Here is a 20,348-nt window from a genome sequence, read left to right as displayed (position 1 = left end):
TCTGTCCTGTCTGTCGTCAAAAGACTCTGTGAAACACTGAAGTGTAGCTGTGTAGAGGACGATCGCAGGCTGTTTCTTACTGCAGGAATACGAGAGGTTTTGAGAAGAAGGAAAGAACACAAGTGGCAATTGTACCAAATTTCTCTGGAAATCCAGTCAATTCGACCTTCAACTTCACCCCAAACCAAAACTCACATCAAAACACTCAGAGTTTCTAATAAGAAAACACGACTTCCTTATCGCATGTAATCACCATAACCACGTGTTCCACACTCAGGTGCTGAAGGGTTTCCCAGAGTGCCTGCAGGCAGATATCTGCCTTCATCTCAACAAGAACCTCCTCCAGGGCTGTAAGGCGTTTCGCGGGGCCACCAAGGGCTGCCTCCGGGCCCTGGCCATGAGGTTCAAGACCACCCACGCGCCCCCCGGAGACACCTTAGTCCACGGCGGAGACGTGCTCACGGCGCTTTACTTCGTCTCCCGCGGCTCCATCGAAATCCTCAAAGACGACGTGGTGGTGGCCATCCTGGGTGAGTTCAGCGCACGCCTCCTCTCCTCCCTGTGATTCGGCAGCTGGTTGTGGGTTAGCATGAACCTTATGAACCTCATTGTGAACCTGGTGTCGGTGTCAGCACTTTAAGAAACGACCGCTGGAAACTTCAGCGGATCTTGGAAAGCGTTGAATATCGTTAGCTCATTTCCTGTTTCGTAAATAATCAGCGTTCATTTTTAAATCGAAGCGTTAAAAACTACAAGTTGCTGTTTTATGAAAGGTTCGAACACCATTGGGTTATGTTGTGAAGTAGCATGGGATCATGGGAGTTGTTGCTTCCTCTTGCTTCCTGGTTCAGATTCCTTCAGTGTCGGTGGTTCAGGAGGTTGTTTTTTTTTTCCACCAGCAGCTGAATTTCTCCTCCTCTCCAGAACAAACAGACCAGGAGATTAAAACCAGTAGAAACACTGAATAAAGCAGTTTCACCGACGCTGCGAGGGAACTTTGATCCTTCGTCCGGTTTAAAATATAGAGTTGAAAACCACCAAGGTGTAAAAAGTGTATCTTAAAAAATGACATAAATGTCATTAAAACCACATAGTTCTCATCTATCTGTTTATATCACGTTACCATCTAACTCTCATATTTCCCGAATCGTTAACTTTACCTTTTAATCATTTATTTAATCCGTGTTAAACGTGGATTGCATCAGAGCACGCACGTGTACATACTGCATGTGTTCATGTAGTATGTTCTGAAGCCTTTACATTCGGCGTTCCCGTGCACAAAACATTCCTAATTGGCCCCCGTGAATCCTAATGACGAGTCGGAGGAGCGCGACTGATGGCTGATGGTTATAGCGTCGCCTGAACTCGCCGTCATTAGTGCAGACGCGGGTGGGCCGCCTAAATAAAGATGGCTCTGCTCTGCTCTGCTGCGATACGGCTGGTTGGCAGCTCACATCCCTGTTGGCTGTGTTGTAATAACTTACTTCAAAGAACGCGGTGATTGCTGCCTCACAGCCGTGCCTCAGATGAAGGGAGAGGACAGGAGAGAGTGGGGGAGGACACGTGGTGGGAGGAGAGTAACAGAGGATATGTGCCGATGATATAAAAAAAGAAAAAAAAGAAAAAGAAAAGAGGACATGATTGCTTTCAAATAGAGATGGATGACAATAGAGGCAGAGAAGGGATGGAGGGCTGAGCGAGTGGGCGGGGAGGGGAGAAAGAGGACGAGAGTTTAAGGAAGGGGGGGGGGCAGATTGAGGAATTCAGGAGAGGAGTGAAGTGACAGAGGGGGAGAAGGAGGTGGAGAGAGTTTCATTGTGGTGTGATGACAGGAACCACTGAGCTGCATGTTATTATCAGCTGCATCCAAATGTAATTACAATAAATCTCCCCTCTCCTCTCCTCGTTTCCTCTCCTCTCCTCGTTTCCTCTCTTGTTTCCTCTCCTCTCTTGCTTCCTCTCCTCTCCTCCTTTAAATGACTGTTTTCATGGAGCCGGTCAGGTTTGGTGAAACCCGGTGACATGACATCAGGGTCATGATGAATAAGAACCAGGTCAAACACAACTCAGAACATTTCCTCTTCCACTTGCAGAGACGTGCTGATCGCTGCGTTTCCATACCACCTTGTTTAAACACCATTTGCATGTGATCACGTATCACAAGAGCCTGACATGATTGAGAGGCAGGTGATTGGCTGACCGACGTATTTGTATATATCTCAGTCTTACTGGGGGAAAAAATGCTGTTGCAAAATAACAACAGACTTTTATTTTGGAAGTTTTATAAAAAACAGTTTTGCAATAATGAAAATAAGAATAATGAAATTGGATAACAGTGAGATCGGCGTATACCTGTGCCTGTTCCTCCCGTAGGTAAGAACGACATCTTCGGCGAGATGATCCACCTGTTCGCCAAGCCGGGGAAGTCGTGCGCGGACGTGCGGGCGCTGAGTTACTGCGACCTTCACACCATTCAGAGGGAGGAGATTCTGGAGGTGCTGGACATGTATCCAGAGTTTGCCGACCACTTCCTCACCAACTTGGAGCTGACCTTTGACCTCCGCGATGAAAACGCCAAGGTAATCATCGAGCACGGGCGCGCCAACGCCTCCTCCTGTGCAGGAAGCAGGGAAATGGATTGAGGGGTTTTTATATGAAATCAATCTTGGTAAGAATTCTTCTGTAGAGACCATTACTTGAATTAAACTGTCTATTCCATGTGTCGTATCTCTGTCACGTCCATTTAAGACGGAGGAATGGCTTTATTATTAATTCACTTCAGGCCTTCAAGTCATCCGTGGTTGTGGGAATAAAAGCACGAGAGCTAATTCTGCCATGTGCCGGAGGACACGAGTGAGAGATCGAGAGTATTAGTCGAGCATTAAGGGTAGACGTTACGGACGGAGGACACGATGTCCGCTGTAATTATGATGAATCGGGTGTAGCCGACAGGACGTGCGCGGCCCCGTGGCGTCATGCGAGTGCGAATGGACGCCGGCCCCTCGTTTTGTTTATGTCTTAAAAAGCGGAAGTGTCAGTGCTCGTTGTGCTGGAAAGAAAAAGAGAGGGAGACGCATGAGAACGTCCTGAGAGCCACTTCTGATTTTGTCTCCAGGAGGTGACCTTTTGTTTGTTTGTTTGTTTGTTACATACATGTCCTTTTGTTTACAGACGACGTTCCCGCCAGCAGCTGATTCCAACACGGATGACATCAACTGTCGAAGGCGGGTGTCCTACAGGAGGAAGTCGTCCACAGGTCAGAGACACAACATGGCGTCACCGAAGCTGCTCTCGCTCATTCGCTGTATCTGTTGTCATGAATTTTGCTGCTTGTAAAGGAGGTTTTAAATAAGTCTGACCTAAGTTACCGTGGAAACCCTCATTAAGCCTGAGAGGTATTTGATAAAGGAGGCTCAGAGAAGCGCTATGAAAAGTCAGTCTTGAACGAACCAGGATTAAACTGTTGCATAAAACTATGAGCAAATATAAATATAATCAAGCCTGGATCAATCCATGAATCACATTTAAAGAGAGAACAACGATAGAGTCGTGGGTCAGAGCTGTTAATTAGCTTTATTGTAATTGCAGTGAACATTTGTTGACTGAATCACTCTGCGGACACTTTTGGGCTCCGATTTTAACACTCAATAAGTGCAGACCTCGTTACTCAGATAAATTATTAAACATGATTTTCCATCTGGCTTTGCTTCTATTTGACATGTAAATTGGATTGAACCCAGGATGATGTGATTACAAACAGAGCGCTGCACCCACACTGAACTCACAGGGGTTTGGTAAAGTTTGTTTCTACTTTCCTTAAAGTCCAGCATCTGGAGTAATTAATTAGAGAAGTTGATGCTTTTTGAATGGGAGGTTTATTTTAGACTGCAGAGGGAAAGATTTGAGGTGATTTCTTCACTGATGTTACTAACGAGCTTTACGGGTCACTGGTATCAATTATCAGACGTCATTTTGCTTTCAAATGTTTGAATGTTCAGAGTTAGCTAACATTTTCAGCAGACCCCCCCCCCCACCTCATAAATCCCAGTTTAACCCCCGGTCGTCCTCACTGTGAATTGATATCACAAGTGTGTGTTTCAAAGTCCTGAAATAATCCTGAGTCAGTTTTATGAAACGGTTTATAATCCCGGTTCAGTTTGTGCCGGCTCATTAGAGACACTGAACTTCCTGAGCCTCCCGGACCTTGTGTATCCTCGTGAGAAAGTCTGTCCTCAGATCAGTTCCTCTGCAGATAAACTGCCTCTCTGCCCTCAGACTTGTCGGGCAGCTTCCAGATGACGGCGCGCTCCGTGTGGGAGCTGCTGTAATTTGACTTCTAACAGCCGGGAGACTTGGGACTCGGAGACTGAGCCTCCGCGCAGCAGCGCTCGGCATTTTTGGCTTTGATTCAGGCAAATGTAATTGGTCACCATGGTTACGGACCATCTGAATACTGTATCACCATCTCCCGATATAACACAAGTGAGGACGGAGAGTGTACCGTCTCACAGCCTCCCGTCCGTCGGGTGTGAAGATGTTAGCGCTCGGCGCGATGAGCCGTGTTCATTTACATGTTGGTCACATGTAGAAACTCTCCTTCGACATTGTTTGTCCTCATTTCAACCCCCGAAGCAAAACACTTGCTACGTGTTGTCAGAAGATAATGAGACAACCCAGACTTCCCCAGAGGAAGTCAGTGCTCCCTCAGCAGTTCTCCTGATTACCACTTCTCCCCGTAGGTTCCCACAACAAGGAGCCGGTGGCCACCTACTGCGACTCCAAGCAGGGGAGGCAGATCTACGCCGCCTCGGCAACCGAGGAGAGGAGGGAGTCGGCCGAGGAGGGGGAGGACGAGGACGAGGAGGAGGAGGAGGAAGGCAGAGAGGAGGAAGAGGAGCAGAGGCCCTTGTGCTCCGGTGTGCTGGGCTACCCGGTAGTTAGGGACAACTCCCTGGGCTTCGGGCTGAGCGGCGCTCCCGACGCACAGGCCGGAGACAACACACAGGACCAGGCGTATAAAGGTGATGGAAACATCCACCTTAATCACTCCTACATTAGTTTTCATGCAGACTTTTATTTTGTAATGATGGATTTATATTTGGCTCAAAAGCCCTTTTCTTCCTCCTGTCAATCAAATATACGTTTTGATCTGATTTTTTCTATTTTTTCCCAAACATCAAAAAACAAAACAACGCTGTTATTTCTCTATTAAGCTAATTGCTGTAAATCTGCAGCGTGTCCACTAAAGTTTTACTGAATGGTGATTGGCTCAGAAGTTCATTTAGAAAAACCAAAAAATAAATAAATAAATAAAAGATCCCTAAACCCCAGAGGAGGAATGTCACACCTATTAAAAATCCAAACAAGGATTATGTGTCATTATGGTGAAACCTAAAACCCACTCAGTAATAAAAATGTAAGAGGATTATACGCAGCGACCAGCACCGGGGTCACACCCCCCCCCCCTTTGATCGTAGGTCACGACCAAATAAAGGATTTACAGGAAACATTAGGTAAAATCATGTTGTGTTGTGTCGTTAAATCTTTGTAGGAAATCTGAGGGATAAGGTTTAATTATTTACTCGGTTAGTGTGAAATTTAAGTACGACACGGCGCAGCCGCGGAACAGACAGAGAGCTGGGGCTGAGAAGCTTCCTCCGTCTGCCCGCTGATACATGTTGAGCAAACACACCGGCTTGTGTCTACAGCTTGACCTCATGTGACCTGGTGTCAGAAGAAGCGGCCGTGCTGTCGGTTTAAATCCCCATAAAATCATCCAGTGAAGAAACACACACACACACACACACACACACACAACAGTAACCTTTACTGCAGGATTTCCCTGTATTCTAACTGCCAAGTTAAACCCAGCATGATTCTACGCCGAGGCTGTGTCAGCGTGTTGATTTGATAGTGATATCCCATAATTCAGCTGTGCCATAAGAGGATTTCTTCCAGAGAGGAGAGCAGATATTGATTCCTGGAGAGAACAGGAAATGCCAATTTAATCTCCAGCCATCACTTGCTGTTCCTCGCCCACAAACCCCAGAAGCAGGGGAACGACGATTCCTCCGAGGGAGCGATTGTCAACCCCGAGGTCGCACGAGCGTTTTCCTCTGTGGGATAGATGTGAGGATTCAGGAGGCAGTGAGCTGATCAGAGCTCAGTGAAGCTAAATGATGACACAGGAAGAAGCTTCCCCCTGAGGCGCTGCTCTAATAACACACATCATTTTCCTCCACGTGTGTGTGTGTGTGTGTGTGTTTGCGTGTGTTTGCCCACACGTCTCTCTCCCCAGAGCACCATGCAGACGAGTGGGTGCGTCAGCGTCCCAGCCAGAGCGCAGAGGAGTCAACCCAGTGTCAGGAGACGCCGGCCGGGGAGGACGACAGCGACACGGACCTCACCTACGGAGAGGTGGAGCAACGTCTGGACCTGCTGCAGCAGCACCTCAACAGGTGTGGAGGGGGGAGGGGGGAGGAGGGGGGAGGACACAGCATGTTAACATCCGGGGACACACCTGATCCAGCTGAGGTGAAATATACGGCGTGAAGGCGATACTTCCTGTGAGGATGGTGTGTGGCCTCGTTGGTGTAATCCGTCTCTGGCTTTATCTGAGATCCCATCAGTGATGAAAATCACGTGGCGCTCACACCTGTTAAAGGGGAACTCCGGTTGTTGTGTGTTTCCAGGTGTTGCGGAGCTTACTACACCTCTGTAGCTACTACCATAACACACCTGAATCTCTACCTGAACTGACCATGGTTGAGTTGCATTGTGGGTAATGGAGGAGGAAGGAAGAACTTTCACTCATGAGTCACTATTCATTTCTAAAGGGCCATATTTTACACATGTACACAAGTGTTGATCCATGAGCCTCTCCTCTGATTGGCTGACTTTGCTTCGGGCGTGGCTGAGAGCGGTGACTGCTTTGTTGTGACATCACAAAGTTACAGGAAGTCCTGACGGCTGGTTTTAAGGCTCAGTTTCTGAATACAGGCTGTGTGCATTTCTCTGTGGACTGAGGCTTTGATACTTTCACAGTATTAATATAGAAGCTAGAGCTGATCTATAATCACACTACACATGGATCTACCTTTTAGACCGGATGGAGCTTTTAATATCAGTTAAATCATAATAAAATGAATGGAAACGTCTTTTAGAGATGAGGCTCGTGACCTTTAAATAACTAAAGACACCTTCGGGATCGTGTTTGGCTCCATCTCTCATTAATAGGCTTTTTTTTTTTTTTTTTTTTTTTTCTCGCTCTCCAACCTCAGTCATCTTTCAGAGCTTCGCCGTTCCCGCCCATGTGATTGTGCCTATAATTGGCTGAAAACTGGAGACATTTCAGGCCAGACACCCGCTGCAGCCGCGTTAATGCAGAGAAGCGGACTGTGCGAGCAGCTCGTGTGACTCTCTGCTGGTGCTCCGACACAGATGAGGGGGAGGCAGACAGTCAGTGGGCGTCTATTTATAGCGCGCTGCCATGAGTTGCAAAGAGTCTTGACGTCATCCTGTGAGGTTGGAGTGGTGGAGTCATGGTGAAGTTGCAAAGAGTTTTGGTGCAATTATGGAGGAGTGTGGATGTGAGATAAAGAACTATTCTCCTCGCTTATCTTCCATTCGCCTCCCAGTGGAGTTGTGGGGTCACGCCAGTCTCCCCACGGCTGGACGTCCTCCATCCGGCCGCTGCACACCTAACCCTCATTTGACAGAGCCAGGCCCGAGCCACAGTGTTGATTTACACTTATTATCCTGTAAGGAGGGAAACAGGCACCTGGCAGAGCGACTGGGAGGCTTTCCCCCTCGGCTCGCTCTGTTTGCTGTCTCTGCTGTTTGGAGTGTGTGGAGAGAAAAGGTGATTCACCACCTTCAGACGCTCCATGATATGATGTAACTTGCTGCATTAAATGATGACACACAGTGCAGGTATTTGGTATTTTGGTTTACCTCTATTTTAGTTTACCTACAGGTTTACCTCTGTGACATGATCTCAAAAAGATCAATATAAAGATAAATGATTCAAACGGGAACACAGTAACGACTGGGAGGTAAAATAATACGCTCAATCATCTTACACATCAACATTTACTCAAATACCACAATTAAGTACAATTTAAAATGACTTTACTTCAGTATTTTCATTGTCCACAATATTACAGTGAAGTATATATATATATATATATATATATATATATGAAAGATAATAGAAATGGGAACAATTTCACATATTGACATGTATGTTTAGCCCATGAAAATCTGCATCCAGGTGCAGTATATATGTGATGATAATATATCCTCTTATAGGTGACATACTCTTGATATATGGGCTGATTGCATTTACTGTCATTAAGAATGAAATTCAAAACATGAAAACCTTTTAATTATGGTGCATTGTTACAGATTAAGTTAATAGTTAATATCAGCTTCACTTCAACCAGCTACAACATTAAAATGCTGCTTAATATTAACAACCCACTAATGTGATGTGTAATAATTCATCAGTCCCAGCAGCTGTTTCCTGCTCATTTGCTCCTTTTGAATTCTGGACTTTTACTGGTAATTTTACTCAAGTTAAGGACTGAAATCCTTCTTCAACCACTGAGCGCTGCTCCTCCGTGTGACACTCAATCGTATTAAATCAGATTCATGTTCGTGTAACGTGTCAGAGCTGAAGATTCAGAAAGCCTCAAACCAACTCCACCCAGGTTTGAGTCTGAGTCTCCCCCTAGTGTTTGGTTTTAGTACTGCCCACCCATCCAGCACAATGACAACACTGTGTCACTGTATTATATATTACTATACTATATCACTGATGACAATCCATCCGTCGTCCGTCCTGTTTGTGTCTGCTCACTTTGTTTTCCGGCGTAGAACAGGGCCACAGATGATATCAGTCATTATATTGATGACGGGCCGACAGTCGGCCTGAGCTGTTCTTCATGGCGATGATGAGATGAGATGATTGAGCCCTGCGGGGAAATTAGGTCACAGCAGTGAGAGAGACGATGACGACAACAATCAGCTGGAAAACAGTGGAAGCTGCAGTGACGGTGAAACACTCACTGATAGGAGCTGTTCAGTCGTAATCAATAATAATCAGCATCTTCAGCTGTGTGATTATCAGAACTGTTACAGAACCAATAACCGCTACGATCAACCACTTGTTTCTTCTTGTTCTTCACGTCGTGTTGTTTGTGTTGTCGGTCAGACTGGAGTCCCAGATGACGGCAGACATCCAGGCCATCCTGCAGCTGCTCCAGAGGCAGACCACAGCCGGCCCCCCCGCCTACAGCACCGTCACCTCCAGCCCCGAGTACCAGAGGCCGGCCGTCAGGCTCCAGCCGCTGTCGGCCATCCAGTCAGAGCTCAGCCTCGGTCCTGCTCCGCCCCGACCACAGGTGACGTTACTCTGCAGACGTACCGGCCCTTTAAATATTTTAATAATTGTAATTTTTATTAATTTATCTCCTTAGGTTCAAATGTCACTTAGATTTGTATAATGTGACATCATATTCTTCTGTTTAATACAACAAATGATGAATCGATTAATTGAGAAAATAATCAGCAGATTAATCAGTGATGAAAACAATAATCATTTGAAGACACAAAGTCATTTTCAAGCTGCGTGTTTCCTCAACAATGAGAGAAAATGAGTCTTTTTCTAGAGTAAGAAGTCGTTTCTGTCAGCTGACAGACACTGGACATGTACGGCGGCCCAGCTGGGTCATGCTGTTAGTTTTTACCAGCTGATTCCACTGAAAAAAAATACATGTGGAAGTAAAACTGCAGCTTCAGGCAGAGTTCAACAAAGTGACCCGTGTGTCTCCCTCAGAGCCCCGGCCCAGAGACGGCCCAGAACAAACCCAAAGAAACCTCCCCGGTCCTCCTCCACACAGAGACTCTTCCAGACGGGGGCGACGCCGACACGGAGCAGAGACACACGCAGAACAACGTGCACACTCCAGAGCGACAGCACCACCAACAACAACAACAACAACAACAAGAACAGCCACCGAGGTTCCCTTCAGGCCGACAAGCCTCTCTACCTGACGTCCCCAGCAGCTCAGGAATGTTGGGACTCCACCGGCCAGTTTCTGACCCGGGGCTTCCAGGAAAGTAGACGACCCCCCCCCCCACACACACACACACACACACACACACACACACACACACACTCACTCCTCCCCACCCTTTTACACTGACTGAAGGTCTTCTCTCAAGCTTGACTCAGGGTCTAAGAAAGAGACTGAATATGCAAAGGAAAACAAACTGTAGACTTTCTTCCATTCCTTTTCGGAAAATCTCTCCCACCCCCCGTCGCTACTCTGATCTAGATGTATAAAGTCCATTTATACAGAGGTATTTATACACTATATTATTATCATACTGTATGTAAAGTCATCATCTACTGTGTACATACTTCAAATAGACCACTGCCAGCAACACGAGGCACCTGATGTGCTTTTTCTAAAAGAGATATGCATGTTTCTGTTTCCCATCTTTTCTGTTGCATGTTCCTCACACACACATGCACGCACGCACACACACACACACACACACACACACACATGCACACACACGCACCACTGTAGCTCTCCAGTCTCATTTTCTATGACTCTTCCCTCCTCGCGGGGACAAAAAGCTACTTGAAAACTCATCTCGTATCAGCGGCTCCAACACAATTGACGCAGTTACAAACTCCGGCGGAGATCTGTCTGTATATTTAGCGTGCCTACTGTACACCACATTGCCACAACACAAGGAAACCACTTCTCATTCAGCTCAAAAATACACGACACAGTGCGACAACATCGTGTGTGGAGGCTGCGTGGACATGCCATAGCACAACAAGACTTTTGTCAGCCTTTGAGAGCAATAATGACGAACCAGACTAACCGCACTGAACCGTGGGTGTGTGTGTTTCTAGAGTTTAATACACTTTGGAAATAATTTTATACCTGACCGAAGAAAAAGCGTTTGTGTTGGGATTTCATTCGCTTGCAAACATCAAGAGGTTAACTGTAAATGTTCAAGGCACAAAACGAGGAGACCACAACTTATAATGAACATATAATTGCCTGCATCATATGAATATTACACGAGCATGGTTGTGGGGTTTTTACAGTTGTAGTCGAAGCTTGTGACGGACGTTTATGTCGAAGCAGTTTGGGGATTTTAATGAAGAACTTCTTTTCTTTCTTTTTTTTTTTTGTGCGTCTATTGAAAACAAACCAAAATCTAATTGGTCACAAATATACAAACAGCTGAGCATCGCCTTAATCAACCCTGAAAAATCCTCCCTCTCCGTTATTGTCTCCACTCTCTGCGAAGCATGAGATCCACTGGCAGCCGAACAGCGTGACGATCTGGAGCAGTTGTCCCTCAGCAGCAGGCGACAGCTTGGGTTTTAAGGAGCTCACTGTTCCCAGTCGTTTGTAATGAGTGACTAATTACAGTGATGATGTTTGGACCTGAGGTTGCGAGGCCACCAGTATTTCTAGTACACAGTGCTGTAAGTTGCTGCCTGTATATTTTTGACCCACAATAAAATGCATAAAGGAAACCAAACGTACTTTCTTTTAAGGACATTTCTCAATCAATCATTCTGTCATAAAATAAAATCCTCAACCTGCCTTGACATAAATGTCCGTTACAAGAGTGTGAAATTGTTAAAGTTTGACTGCAGCTGTGATTCAGCTGGACAGGAAGTGACATCCTGACTCCTCCTCACAGCTGGAGGGAAGCGACTGTCCCTCATGATACTTTTTGGTTGCATGCTTCAGGTCTTCCATTATCTTTATGAAAAGTATTAAATTTCCTAAATAAATAATCATAACTAACAAACGTGTGGGGGAAAAAAAAAAATACACAAACAACAACAACAACAAAAAAGAGTTCAGCCTTCAATAGCCTTAGCTTTATTAGCCTGTTATAGCCTTTACTAACGACGTCGATCCAACGCACCAAAAACCTGCTTCTCCACCGTCACAGATGTAAATGCACCGAACCATGAACTGCATGAAGATGAATTAGTCCTTTTTAGTTTTTCTAACTACACCGATTCCAACACGAGCTCACGTATTGCATGGAGACTGCACTCGACTAAATTAGGAGAAAAGGTCTCAATCGGCTGTGTGCGACTCATCCACGCGGATCTAGAGACGACAGTTCAGACCTATTTTTCTAAAAACAAAAAAAAACAAAACAAAACAAAGTATTTTAATTTGCCATTATTTTTCTATGTGTCTGATTTGTTCTTAAAAAACAAAACAAAACAAAAAAACCCTGGTGTTAGTGTGGACTGCAGATGGCATGATGGGAAGGTGATGAACGCACAGCCTCTCAATGTAGCAAGTGAGACGTGAGTGAGCAGCACCTGCAGCCGTGATTAGTTTGTCTTGGACTGATATTGCACATTGATTTTCATGTCATTTCTATATTGACTTTTCCCCCCTGAACTCACTTAAACAAGCCTGGGCTTCATGTTGTCCCCCTCCCCCCTCACCCCTCCTCACCCCTGCTGAAAACACGTTGAAGAGACGACAGGAAAGGGAAGAAGAGGTGAGAGATGATGGGACGGAAGAGGAACCTTTACTTTACAGGACACGAACGTCTCGGGGCAGAACGCGGGGTGCTTTCTTTGATAAGCTTTCTTTCTCGAGCACAGATGTAGAACAAAAGTTGCTAAAGCCTAAACTCCTGAAGAGTCGTCTCCTGAACTTTCACGGGATTCGCAAACTTTTGCACAGAGATTAGAAAAACTCGCTGTACTGGATATAAATGTCACTTTTTAAATCTAGTGCTGTTCACAATTGTTTTTATGCATTTTTTAAATGTTTGCCACTGTATTTTATACAATGCAACACTTAACAGCTAATTTGAATGTTTCCGTTCTTAACTATATTTAAAGAAATGAAATATATTGTGTAAATAGACTGGGGGGAAAAATGCGCAATTGTATAAATTAATAAACAGAATGCATACGGATTAAAAAGTGTTTATTTTGAGTAACAAAATATGATATTTCCTACAACACTGGGTACATGAAGAAACAGAAAGTAGGCACATGACTTTGCTGCAGCTGGATGACAGTACTTTAATATGTTAGTATCAGTAACAACAGGTATCAGTGTGGGTTCACATCAGCTCACAGTCACTTTGGCTTGTTATCAAGTTAAACATCAAGCTCATATGCGTCTAGAATCTAATGTAATCAGGCTCAATATACGTTTTATAAAACAAGTGTATAATATTTCCTGCATAGAAAATACCAAGAACACGTAATGCACTAGTTCATGACTGTGTGAATTTCAGTGTAAAAGCAAAATCGACATCATGTTATCTGTAAATGCTGCTGACATTTATTCATTGACCACGATGCTGCCGTTAATATGAAGCTCTATATAAATGCCTTTGATATATTTAATCGTACATTCAGAGATTATAATGGCACAATAGGAGTGACACATATCAGAACATCCTGTTAGTATCAGTTTACTTTTCATATTTCAAAATAAGAGCTGACCAGTTAAACACAGCTGGTAGATTCAGTTCTAATTGTTCCACCGCTTCAAGTGTAAAAAAAACAAAACCAAACAAACCTTTATGCATTTCTATGCTGTGTTGTCTGCAGCTTTTATTTTGAAAGTCTGAAATCTAAATGAAATTTAAAGACACTGATTATACTCCTCTCTAACATGGATAGATACTGTGTGTGTGTGTCTACACCTGACACACCTTCAGCACACCTGTGTGTGAATACAAGTTTAAAGCGTTATGGCGAGTGTTACAAGCGATGGGTACTTTTCTGTTGCAGCTCGTGGCCGCTCAGTCCAATTTACTGGCCTCCCTTTGCGTTCCTGTGAGGCACTGTTCCAGACTCAGCCGCCGACCGGTCCGTTAAACGCCCCCGATCTCACGGCGTGGGACAGACAGCGGCACCTAGATGGCCATTGTGCACAGGATGAACTGTTCACACACACACAGAGAGAGAGAGAGAGAGAGAGGAGAGAGGATGTAAACCACAGAGTCGGTTTGTAAATCAACCACAGGAGGTCAACAGGAAACTCTCTCTAAAGCTGCGCTGAGCTTTTCACACGCTGACCACAGCTTGAATTAATGTCACGTGATGTGTCTGTGTACGATGTGTGTGCGAACAACACAGCACATCTGACACAAAAGCTCACTGTTCATTTCTCGTTCCTCCAGTGTCTTTAATAATGAGACCAGCGGGGTAAAACTTCCTGTTCAATCAGGTGGAATCAGACAAAAGGAGAAGTGAAGTAACATCAAAACGAGAGATCGCAGCAGCTGCGACGCCCGACAGCACGCTCACTATTTGGCAAGATCAAGTTAACTACCATTACTACCATTTACAACTGGTACAGGAGAGAGCAATGTTTTATAACTAGTTTGTTTATGATTGCTTACATATTTGTATTTTTAATTTATATCATAGTATAAGGACATATTTTTTTATGTTTGTTTATATTTTATGTTTAGAATCTTATTTCCTATTGTCCATTCTTTGCTGTTTTATTTCCCTTCTTGATGCAGCAACTGTAACGTGAGCGAATTTCCCTGATTTTGATTCTGATTCATGAGGCTGAAACGAGTGATTTAAGACTGATTTGTGCAGGTGTTTGTTACAGGTTGATGACACTGACTTTGACCACTTGTTGTTTATGATAAAATAATTAGTTTTATTTAGATATTAAGAGCTGGGGAGGCTCCCAATCCTAGTCATGTTCATAACAAGGTTAATAAATCTCAAGCTGAAGCAGTGAGAGCTGCAAAGACTGTTGGACTTACATCGTCATACTGGAAGGTGACAGATCCCTGCTGCATGGTGTCTCTCCGCCTGAAGTTGTCTGCAACAGGAGGAGGAAACGGTCACAGCGCTGAAGAGTCAACACTTCACATTTCACAACATTAGTGCGCCGAGCCAGACTGAATGTCACGGCACAGAGACGATGACGACGGAGAGCACAGGTGTGATGAAACTGAATCATAGAGCACGTGGCTGTTCACTGAACCCGTCGGGGCTTTTCTGTGTTCGGTACCTGTGAGGGCTCGCAGTTTGACGCAGCACGCCACGTAGTCGTCAAAGTAGATTCTTCCGCCTTTGTTGTAGCGCTTGATGATTGCGTTCAGAGCCTGAGGACTGACACGGTAGCCTGATGGAGGGAGAAGAGTCATTTCAGTATGTGGCAGTGTGGTTAGAGTGTGTGACAAAATGACTGTACAGCCCTAAAAGTAGGTCAGACCTCCCTGTGCTGCAACTGCAGGTGTCGGAATCAGCAGGTGCTGATTGGCTGACTGTGTTTTTTTTTGAGTGATCCAGTAAAAATAAAGCAGATTTCACGTAAAAACACTCAGAGAAACCAAATCCTGTAAAGGTTTGGATGGTGGTTCCAGGTGGGCGGGGCTTGGTGACTGCTTTGTTGTGACATCACAAAGTTCCAGAAGTCCTGACGGCTGGTTTTAAGGCTCAGTTTCTGAATACAGGCTGTGTGCATTTCTCTGTGGACTGAGGCTTTGATACTTTCACAGTATTAATATAGAAGCTAGAGCTGATCTATAATCACACTACACATGGACACAGACCTTCAGACCTTAAAGACTCTCACCCATAGCGTTGATTGCCTGAGTCATCTCATGAGGTTCGACAGTTCCACTCCTGTCCTGGTCAAACATCATGAAGTTCTGCTTCCAGCCGTTGAGCGCCGTGAACAGCTCCTTGAACTCATTGAAACCCATCTTGCCTGTGTAGTCCCTCTGGTGACGGTGTGGTTAAGGTTTTAATATCTGCTGCTTCATGGGTAATGTACACGCCCACTGATCGCAGTAGGGAACGATGACAGGCGCATTATGGTCGCTTAACTTGTCATAAACAAAGGATACATCGAGCATCGCAATCATGATCCTGCACGTGTCCAGGCTGAACGCTGGAAAGAAGAAGTCGAGACCCAGTTATTATCATTTTAAAAAAGGTCCCATATGAATCTTAGCAAGACGGTGACAGAGAATTCACTTTGAAAATAAAGGAACAGCTCATGATCCAAATGTAAACAACCTGCTGTCATCACCGCCAAACATCCTGAGGCTAAAAGTAACAGCTAACTGGTGATGTCGGGAGCTAATATTTGCTCCTGTGTCAGGTCTGCTGCAGGTGGTGTGTTTGTTGTATTAGTGTTTTGGAAAAATACGATATCCAACTTTTAAAAGCGAGTTAGTTAATTAGGATCAAATCAGCTCAGCTTTTTAGAAATTTCCCATCAAGGGATGAAGGTTTTATAATGCAAAATCTGAATGATCTTATTGCTGTTTGGTGATTTTGGACTAATTCTACACATCAGAGTGTCGGAGCATCACTTCATGTGGAGACAGTGAAATGAATGAGGTCTTGTTAAACCACTTTTAATACACACCACAAGAGTTCTCTCAGTTCCTCAGTCATTTAGAAAAGTTCCCAATTCTCAGATCCCTGAAAGCCTTTCCTGTTAATGTGTCAAATGTGGTGTTAATACAGATAACATACTGAGGAGGCTGTGGTATGAGAGTGGTATGATTCATCCTCTAATGTAGAGAGCGGTGAACTTACGATTGTAGCTGCCGGTGAAACCAGCCTGAGTCAGACACCTCTGGAGTTCTTCTGCATCCACCTCACCGTCCTGTAGGAAGCAGGAAGTGACACTCACGTCAGACAGACATGTGTGACTCTTAAAGTTCTGAGGAGAGTGGTGCGAAGTGAAGAAACGGAAATCCCTGTAACACTTGAGAACTCGCTGCATGTGCTGAGAGAAAATGTGTTTCAAGCTACTCTCCACATCTTGTGTATGGAAGATTTAAAATGCCTGAAATAAATCAAACACACAAATAAAGTGCAATACAATGTGTCTTTTTTATTTATGCATTTACTGTGTCATAACTAAATTACTTATCTTTTATTTTACTCTGCAGTTTGTTACATGTGTGTTTGTGTGTGACTCTAAATCTGCCACAGAAATGCAACGATATGAAAATTCATCCATTGTTTTAACAACAAAAATCCTAAGAGACATGCTCTACGGAAAACATACAGCACATCCAATTCACTGTATTATGCAATCGATGTATTATGCAACACATTAGTTCAGCATTTGAACTGGTGAAACTTAGGACAACTTATGTGGAGCAGTATCAAGTTAATACAAGACCCTGACATCTGAAATGGCTTTAAATGTCCTGCATTCTTGTTCTTGTCTAAACTTGTCACGCTTAAAGCTGAGACACACTCATTCTTACGCCACATTAAACAAAAAGACTATTTATCTGCAGCATTCAGTCTAGATAGCAACAACTGTGCAACCATACTTCTACATCTTGTCCAAACTTGAAGTGTGCCACACTCTTACCTGGCCTGCTATGGCTGTAAAGTAACCCCACATTGGATCATTGGCAGCTGGTGGTGGGGCTCCATATGTGCCTGGGTATCCACCACCATAGGGGGCATATCCTCCTTGGGGTGGTGCGCCTCCCATTGGCCCACCCATATGCCCCGGCATGTGACCTCCCATGGGACCTCCCGGCATTCCCTGTGGGTGCATCCCCTGAGCTGGCATGCCTGGCATTGGTCCCCCATACTGAGGCAGAAAACAGAGGAGATAGGGCTGGTAATTATGAAGCTGCTGAATGACGTTCAGTGCCGTGTATAGATGTTCCTGAGTTTACACTTCGTCTCAGCTGCCTGGTTGTTTCAGAGAGGAGTGACCAGCACAGGCAGCAGCTACACAATTTACATATTTTGGTAATGTATGATGATAAGTTGAATATATATATATATATATATACAAGTGAAAAGTATATAGAATACCATGTAGTATGTGAGTTTCACTGACATACTAAGCAATTGTTATTGTCATCGACATTAACCCTGAGGAAAATATCTTTTATAAGCTCTTCTCTTCCTGCATGTTTCAATATATTAGAACATGCCAGCATAATACAATAGGGGGTGAGTTATAATGAGAGTTATGACAAAGTGCAGTCCTTATCACCATGACATCTGAAGGCCTGCTATTGGCCGATTCAAAGATTGAGGAAGGGCATTAAATTATAGTTATTTTACAACACTGAGTCACTGCAGTCAACACTGAAGAATCACACCTACACTAGAAAGTTGTTTTGCCTCATATGTCAAAGTTTGTGTGGTTCTTGTTATCAAATACGTATTTCCACGGTCCAGCAATTTAACTACACAATTACAATTCGTATGCATTACTTTAAATGAATTATATTACAGTATAAGAAGAAGGTTTGACAGTGGTCAAGCTCTGTTTCAGCTACATACAGCTGTCAAGCTGCTTTAGCTAGCAGGCTGGTCCTGCAAAGTGATACCGGAAGACATTTATAATAAAGCTTATAATCTTATAATGAAGAGAGGAAGACAATATGGCTCCTAACTTACAGCTGAAACAGAAAAAAGTCACCGATGGAGGTTTGAGTGTAAAGGAGGACACTGAAACCTGTCACAGTACATCTTGTCCAAAACTATCGGAAATTCTCTGTAACAGGAGCCCCAGGCTAGCTTCCTGCTAGCTAATGTAGCTCGTTTAAACACTGTAAAATCACGGTTACACATAATTTACTCACCCCGCCGTATCCCGGATAAGCCATTTGGTGAAGTTTGAAACGGTCACACTCGCCGATGCCTTTAAAAGTGTGACTGACAGTAAATATGAGCTACTATCACACGATTATAACTTCCGATAAGTCTGACTGAACAGCTGTTACATCATATCCCGAGCAGGCGGAAGTTGTAGAAGTGACTGACAGCGCAGATGACCAATGGGCGTGACGACGGAATGACGACGCTACAGAACGTCCTCATGTCACGTGGTTTGTCATTTAATACTGTAAATTCATACACAGGAGTCCTCAGCTGAAGCAGGTATTCATGCACCTGTCCTGACAGCTGGTATATGTGTGTGATTAACCGTGATCCACCATGTCTGAACTAAAGTGTTTGTCTTTTTCTGTCATTTAAAGGAATCCAGACTGAAAACTGAAACAGCAGGAGAACCTCATGTATGGTTACATGGCATTATGTATGGTTATGTTAAAATTCATACCAGACATGCTCCACTGCATTCATGTCAACTATTTACACCACTGGAGACGCGCACAAAAGAATGTCATAAATGCGCTAATTAAATAATGTGTGCAATTTACAATCAACTTTAACTGACAAATTAAAAATAAAATACACTTGTGAATGAAGGGACAGGTTTACCTCGAATTGTGAGAGCTAACCGTGTTAGCAGCATCTTAGCACGGCTCAGCCAGGAGCCTGTTGCTGTCAGGTTGCCGGTGCAGGTGGGCGTACCTGTTGTCCTCGGGGACAAAGGTCAGATCCACCGCTCACTCCTCCCTAGCTCCACCCTGTCATCCAAATATGGTTTCCTCTGGCTCCAAAAAACCAAGATGGCGACGTCCATTAAGCCAAACTCGATGCATGAAAACGGCAGTTTGCCACTTGTGTTATACGTTTGCACTGAATTTATGCTTTTCTGTGGCACTAAAAGTTTGCATCATCTGCAGTGTGACATCGAAATTGACGACCGCACCGACACTGGTGAGGCTGTGGACTTGGTAAGTTACTCTAAGCTACTGCACACCTGTACTGTTGTTCTATATTAGTCACCTGAAGGTGGGGGTCAAAACAACTCACCTGTGAACACCACAGACTGATGAGGAAGAAATAGTGAGTTTATTGAATTTAAGTAATGTAGAAGTTAGTCCGAACTATGTGGTCCAGATGTGGAGGTAGCATCTTAAAGTCATGTTGTATATGGGCCAGATTCGGGTGTACACTGAGCCAGAGGAAAACAAGCCAAATATGGGCCGGATTTATCTTTCTATCAGGGATACATCACCCCAGATGGTTTCATAAAACATTGCTTTTGTTTAACTTCATATGTGTCAAAAGGCTGAAGTAAACTTGTCTTGAAATGTTGAGGTCGACATTCATTTAAATAGAAATACCGCAGAACATCTGTGCACACTGATACTAAGGGGAGCAGAACATGTCCAACTTGGCAGCAGTCTTTTTACACTCCACCCCTGCAGTCACCAGCAGTTCACACTGACCATGGTGGAAAAGGAACGCAGCTATAGTGTTTCATATCAGGACTTATCTTTAAGATAAAAGCTGCACCTTTTATAAGGAATATCATACACACTCACCTTATGTATTTATTTCCTGTATATATATTTGTTGTTGTTTTTCTCTCTGTAGTCCTCTCTCCCTCTCAATAAATCAAAATATATATAAGTCATTTAAATCTATAGCAACAACAAAA

At 44.2% G+C, this 20,348-nt stretch overlaps 2 protein-coding genes across 2 annotated transcripts in view; one reads left to right on the top strand and one right to left on the bottom strand.

Moving 5' to 3' along the window:
* Window positions 1-10,165, top strand: part of LOC111222694 (potassium voltage-gated channel subfamily H member 7-like) — a 57,072-nt gene extending 46,907 nt beyond the window's left edge. The window contains exons 12-18 of the mRNA XM_022746497.1: window positions 278-530; window positions 2,374-2,579; window positions 3,172-3,256; window positions 4,740-5,021; window positions 6,299-6,458; window positions 9,215-9,404; window positions 9,839-10,165. Coding sequence (XP_022602218.1) covers window positions 278-530; window positions 2,374-2,579; window positions 3,172-3,256; window positions 4,740-5,021; window positions 6,299-6,458; window positions 9,215-9,404; window positions 9,839-10,126 — 1,464 coding nt within the window. The 3' untranslated portion in view covers window positions 10,127-10,165. The remainder of the gene's footprint in view (window positions 1-277; window positions 531-2,373; window positions 2,580-3,171; window positions 3,257-4,739; window positions 5,022-6,298; window positions 6,459-9,214; window positions 9,405-9,838) is intronic.
* Window positions 10,166-12,987: 2,822 nt separating this feature from the next.
* On the bottom strand, window positions 12,988-18,799 carry LOC111222744 (grancalcin-like). The gene is made up of 8 exons (XM_022746578.1): window positions 18,640-18,799; window positions 17,403-17,630; window positions 16,610-16,679; window positions 15,910-15,953; window positions 15,636-15,783; window positions 15,069-15,182; window positions 14,818-14,876; window positions 12,988-13,974 (listed from the first exon to the last, which is right to left on the bottom strand). Exons 1-8 carry the CDS (start codon window positions 18,661-18,663, stop codon window positions 13,948-13,950), a joined length of 714 nt encoding a protein of 237 aa, XP_022602299.1. The 5' UTR covers window positions 18,664-18,799; the 3' UTR covers window positions 12,988-13,947.
* Between the last annotated feature and the right edge of the window lie 1,549 nt (window positions 18,800-20,348).

The sequence above is a fragment of the Seriola dumerili genome, unplaced genomic scaffold (genome assembly GCF_002260705.1).
Source record: "Seriola dumerili isolate Sdu_G_001 unplaced genomic scaffold, Sdu_1.0 BDQW01000105.1, whole genome shotgun sequence".
In the NCBI taxonomy this organism is placed as follows: Eukaryota; Metazoa; Chordata; class Actinopteri; order Carangiformes; family Carangidae; genus Seriola; species Seriola dumerili.
Note: the sequence above shows the minus strand (reverse complement) of the source record. Positions and strands in the feature narration are given on the sequence as shown.

Bases quoted from the DNA above. Each gene is read 5' to 3' on its own strand.
- LOC111222744 (XM_022746578.1), bottom strand. From the start codon at position 18,663: ATGGCTTATCCGGGATACGGCGGG. The intron at 17,631-18,639 runs GTGAGTAAATTA...TTTCTGCCTCAG, and splicing joins CTTATCCGGGATACGGCGGG to TATGGGGGACCAATGCCAGG. The intron at 13,975-14,817 runs GTAAGTCCAACA...GTGTGTGAACAG, and splicing joins TCACCTTCCAGTATGACGAT to TTCATCCTGTGCACAATGGC.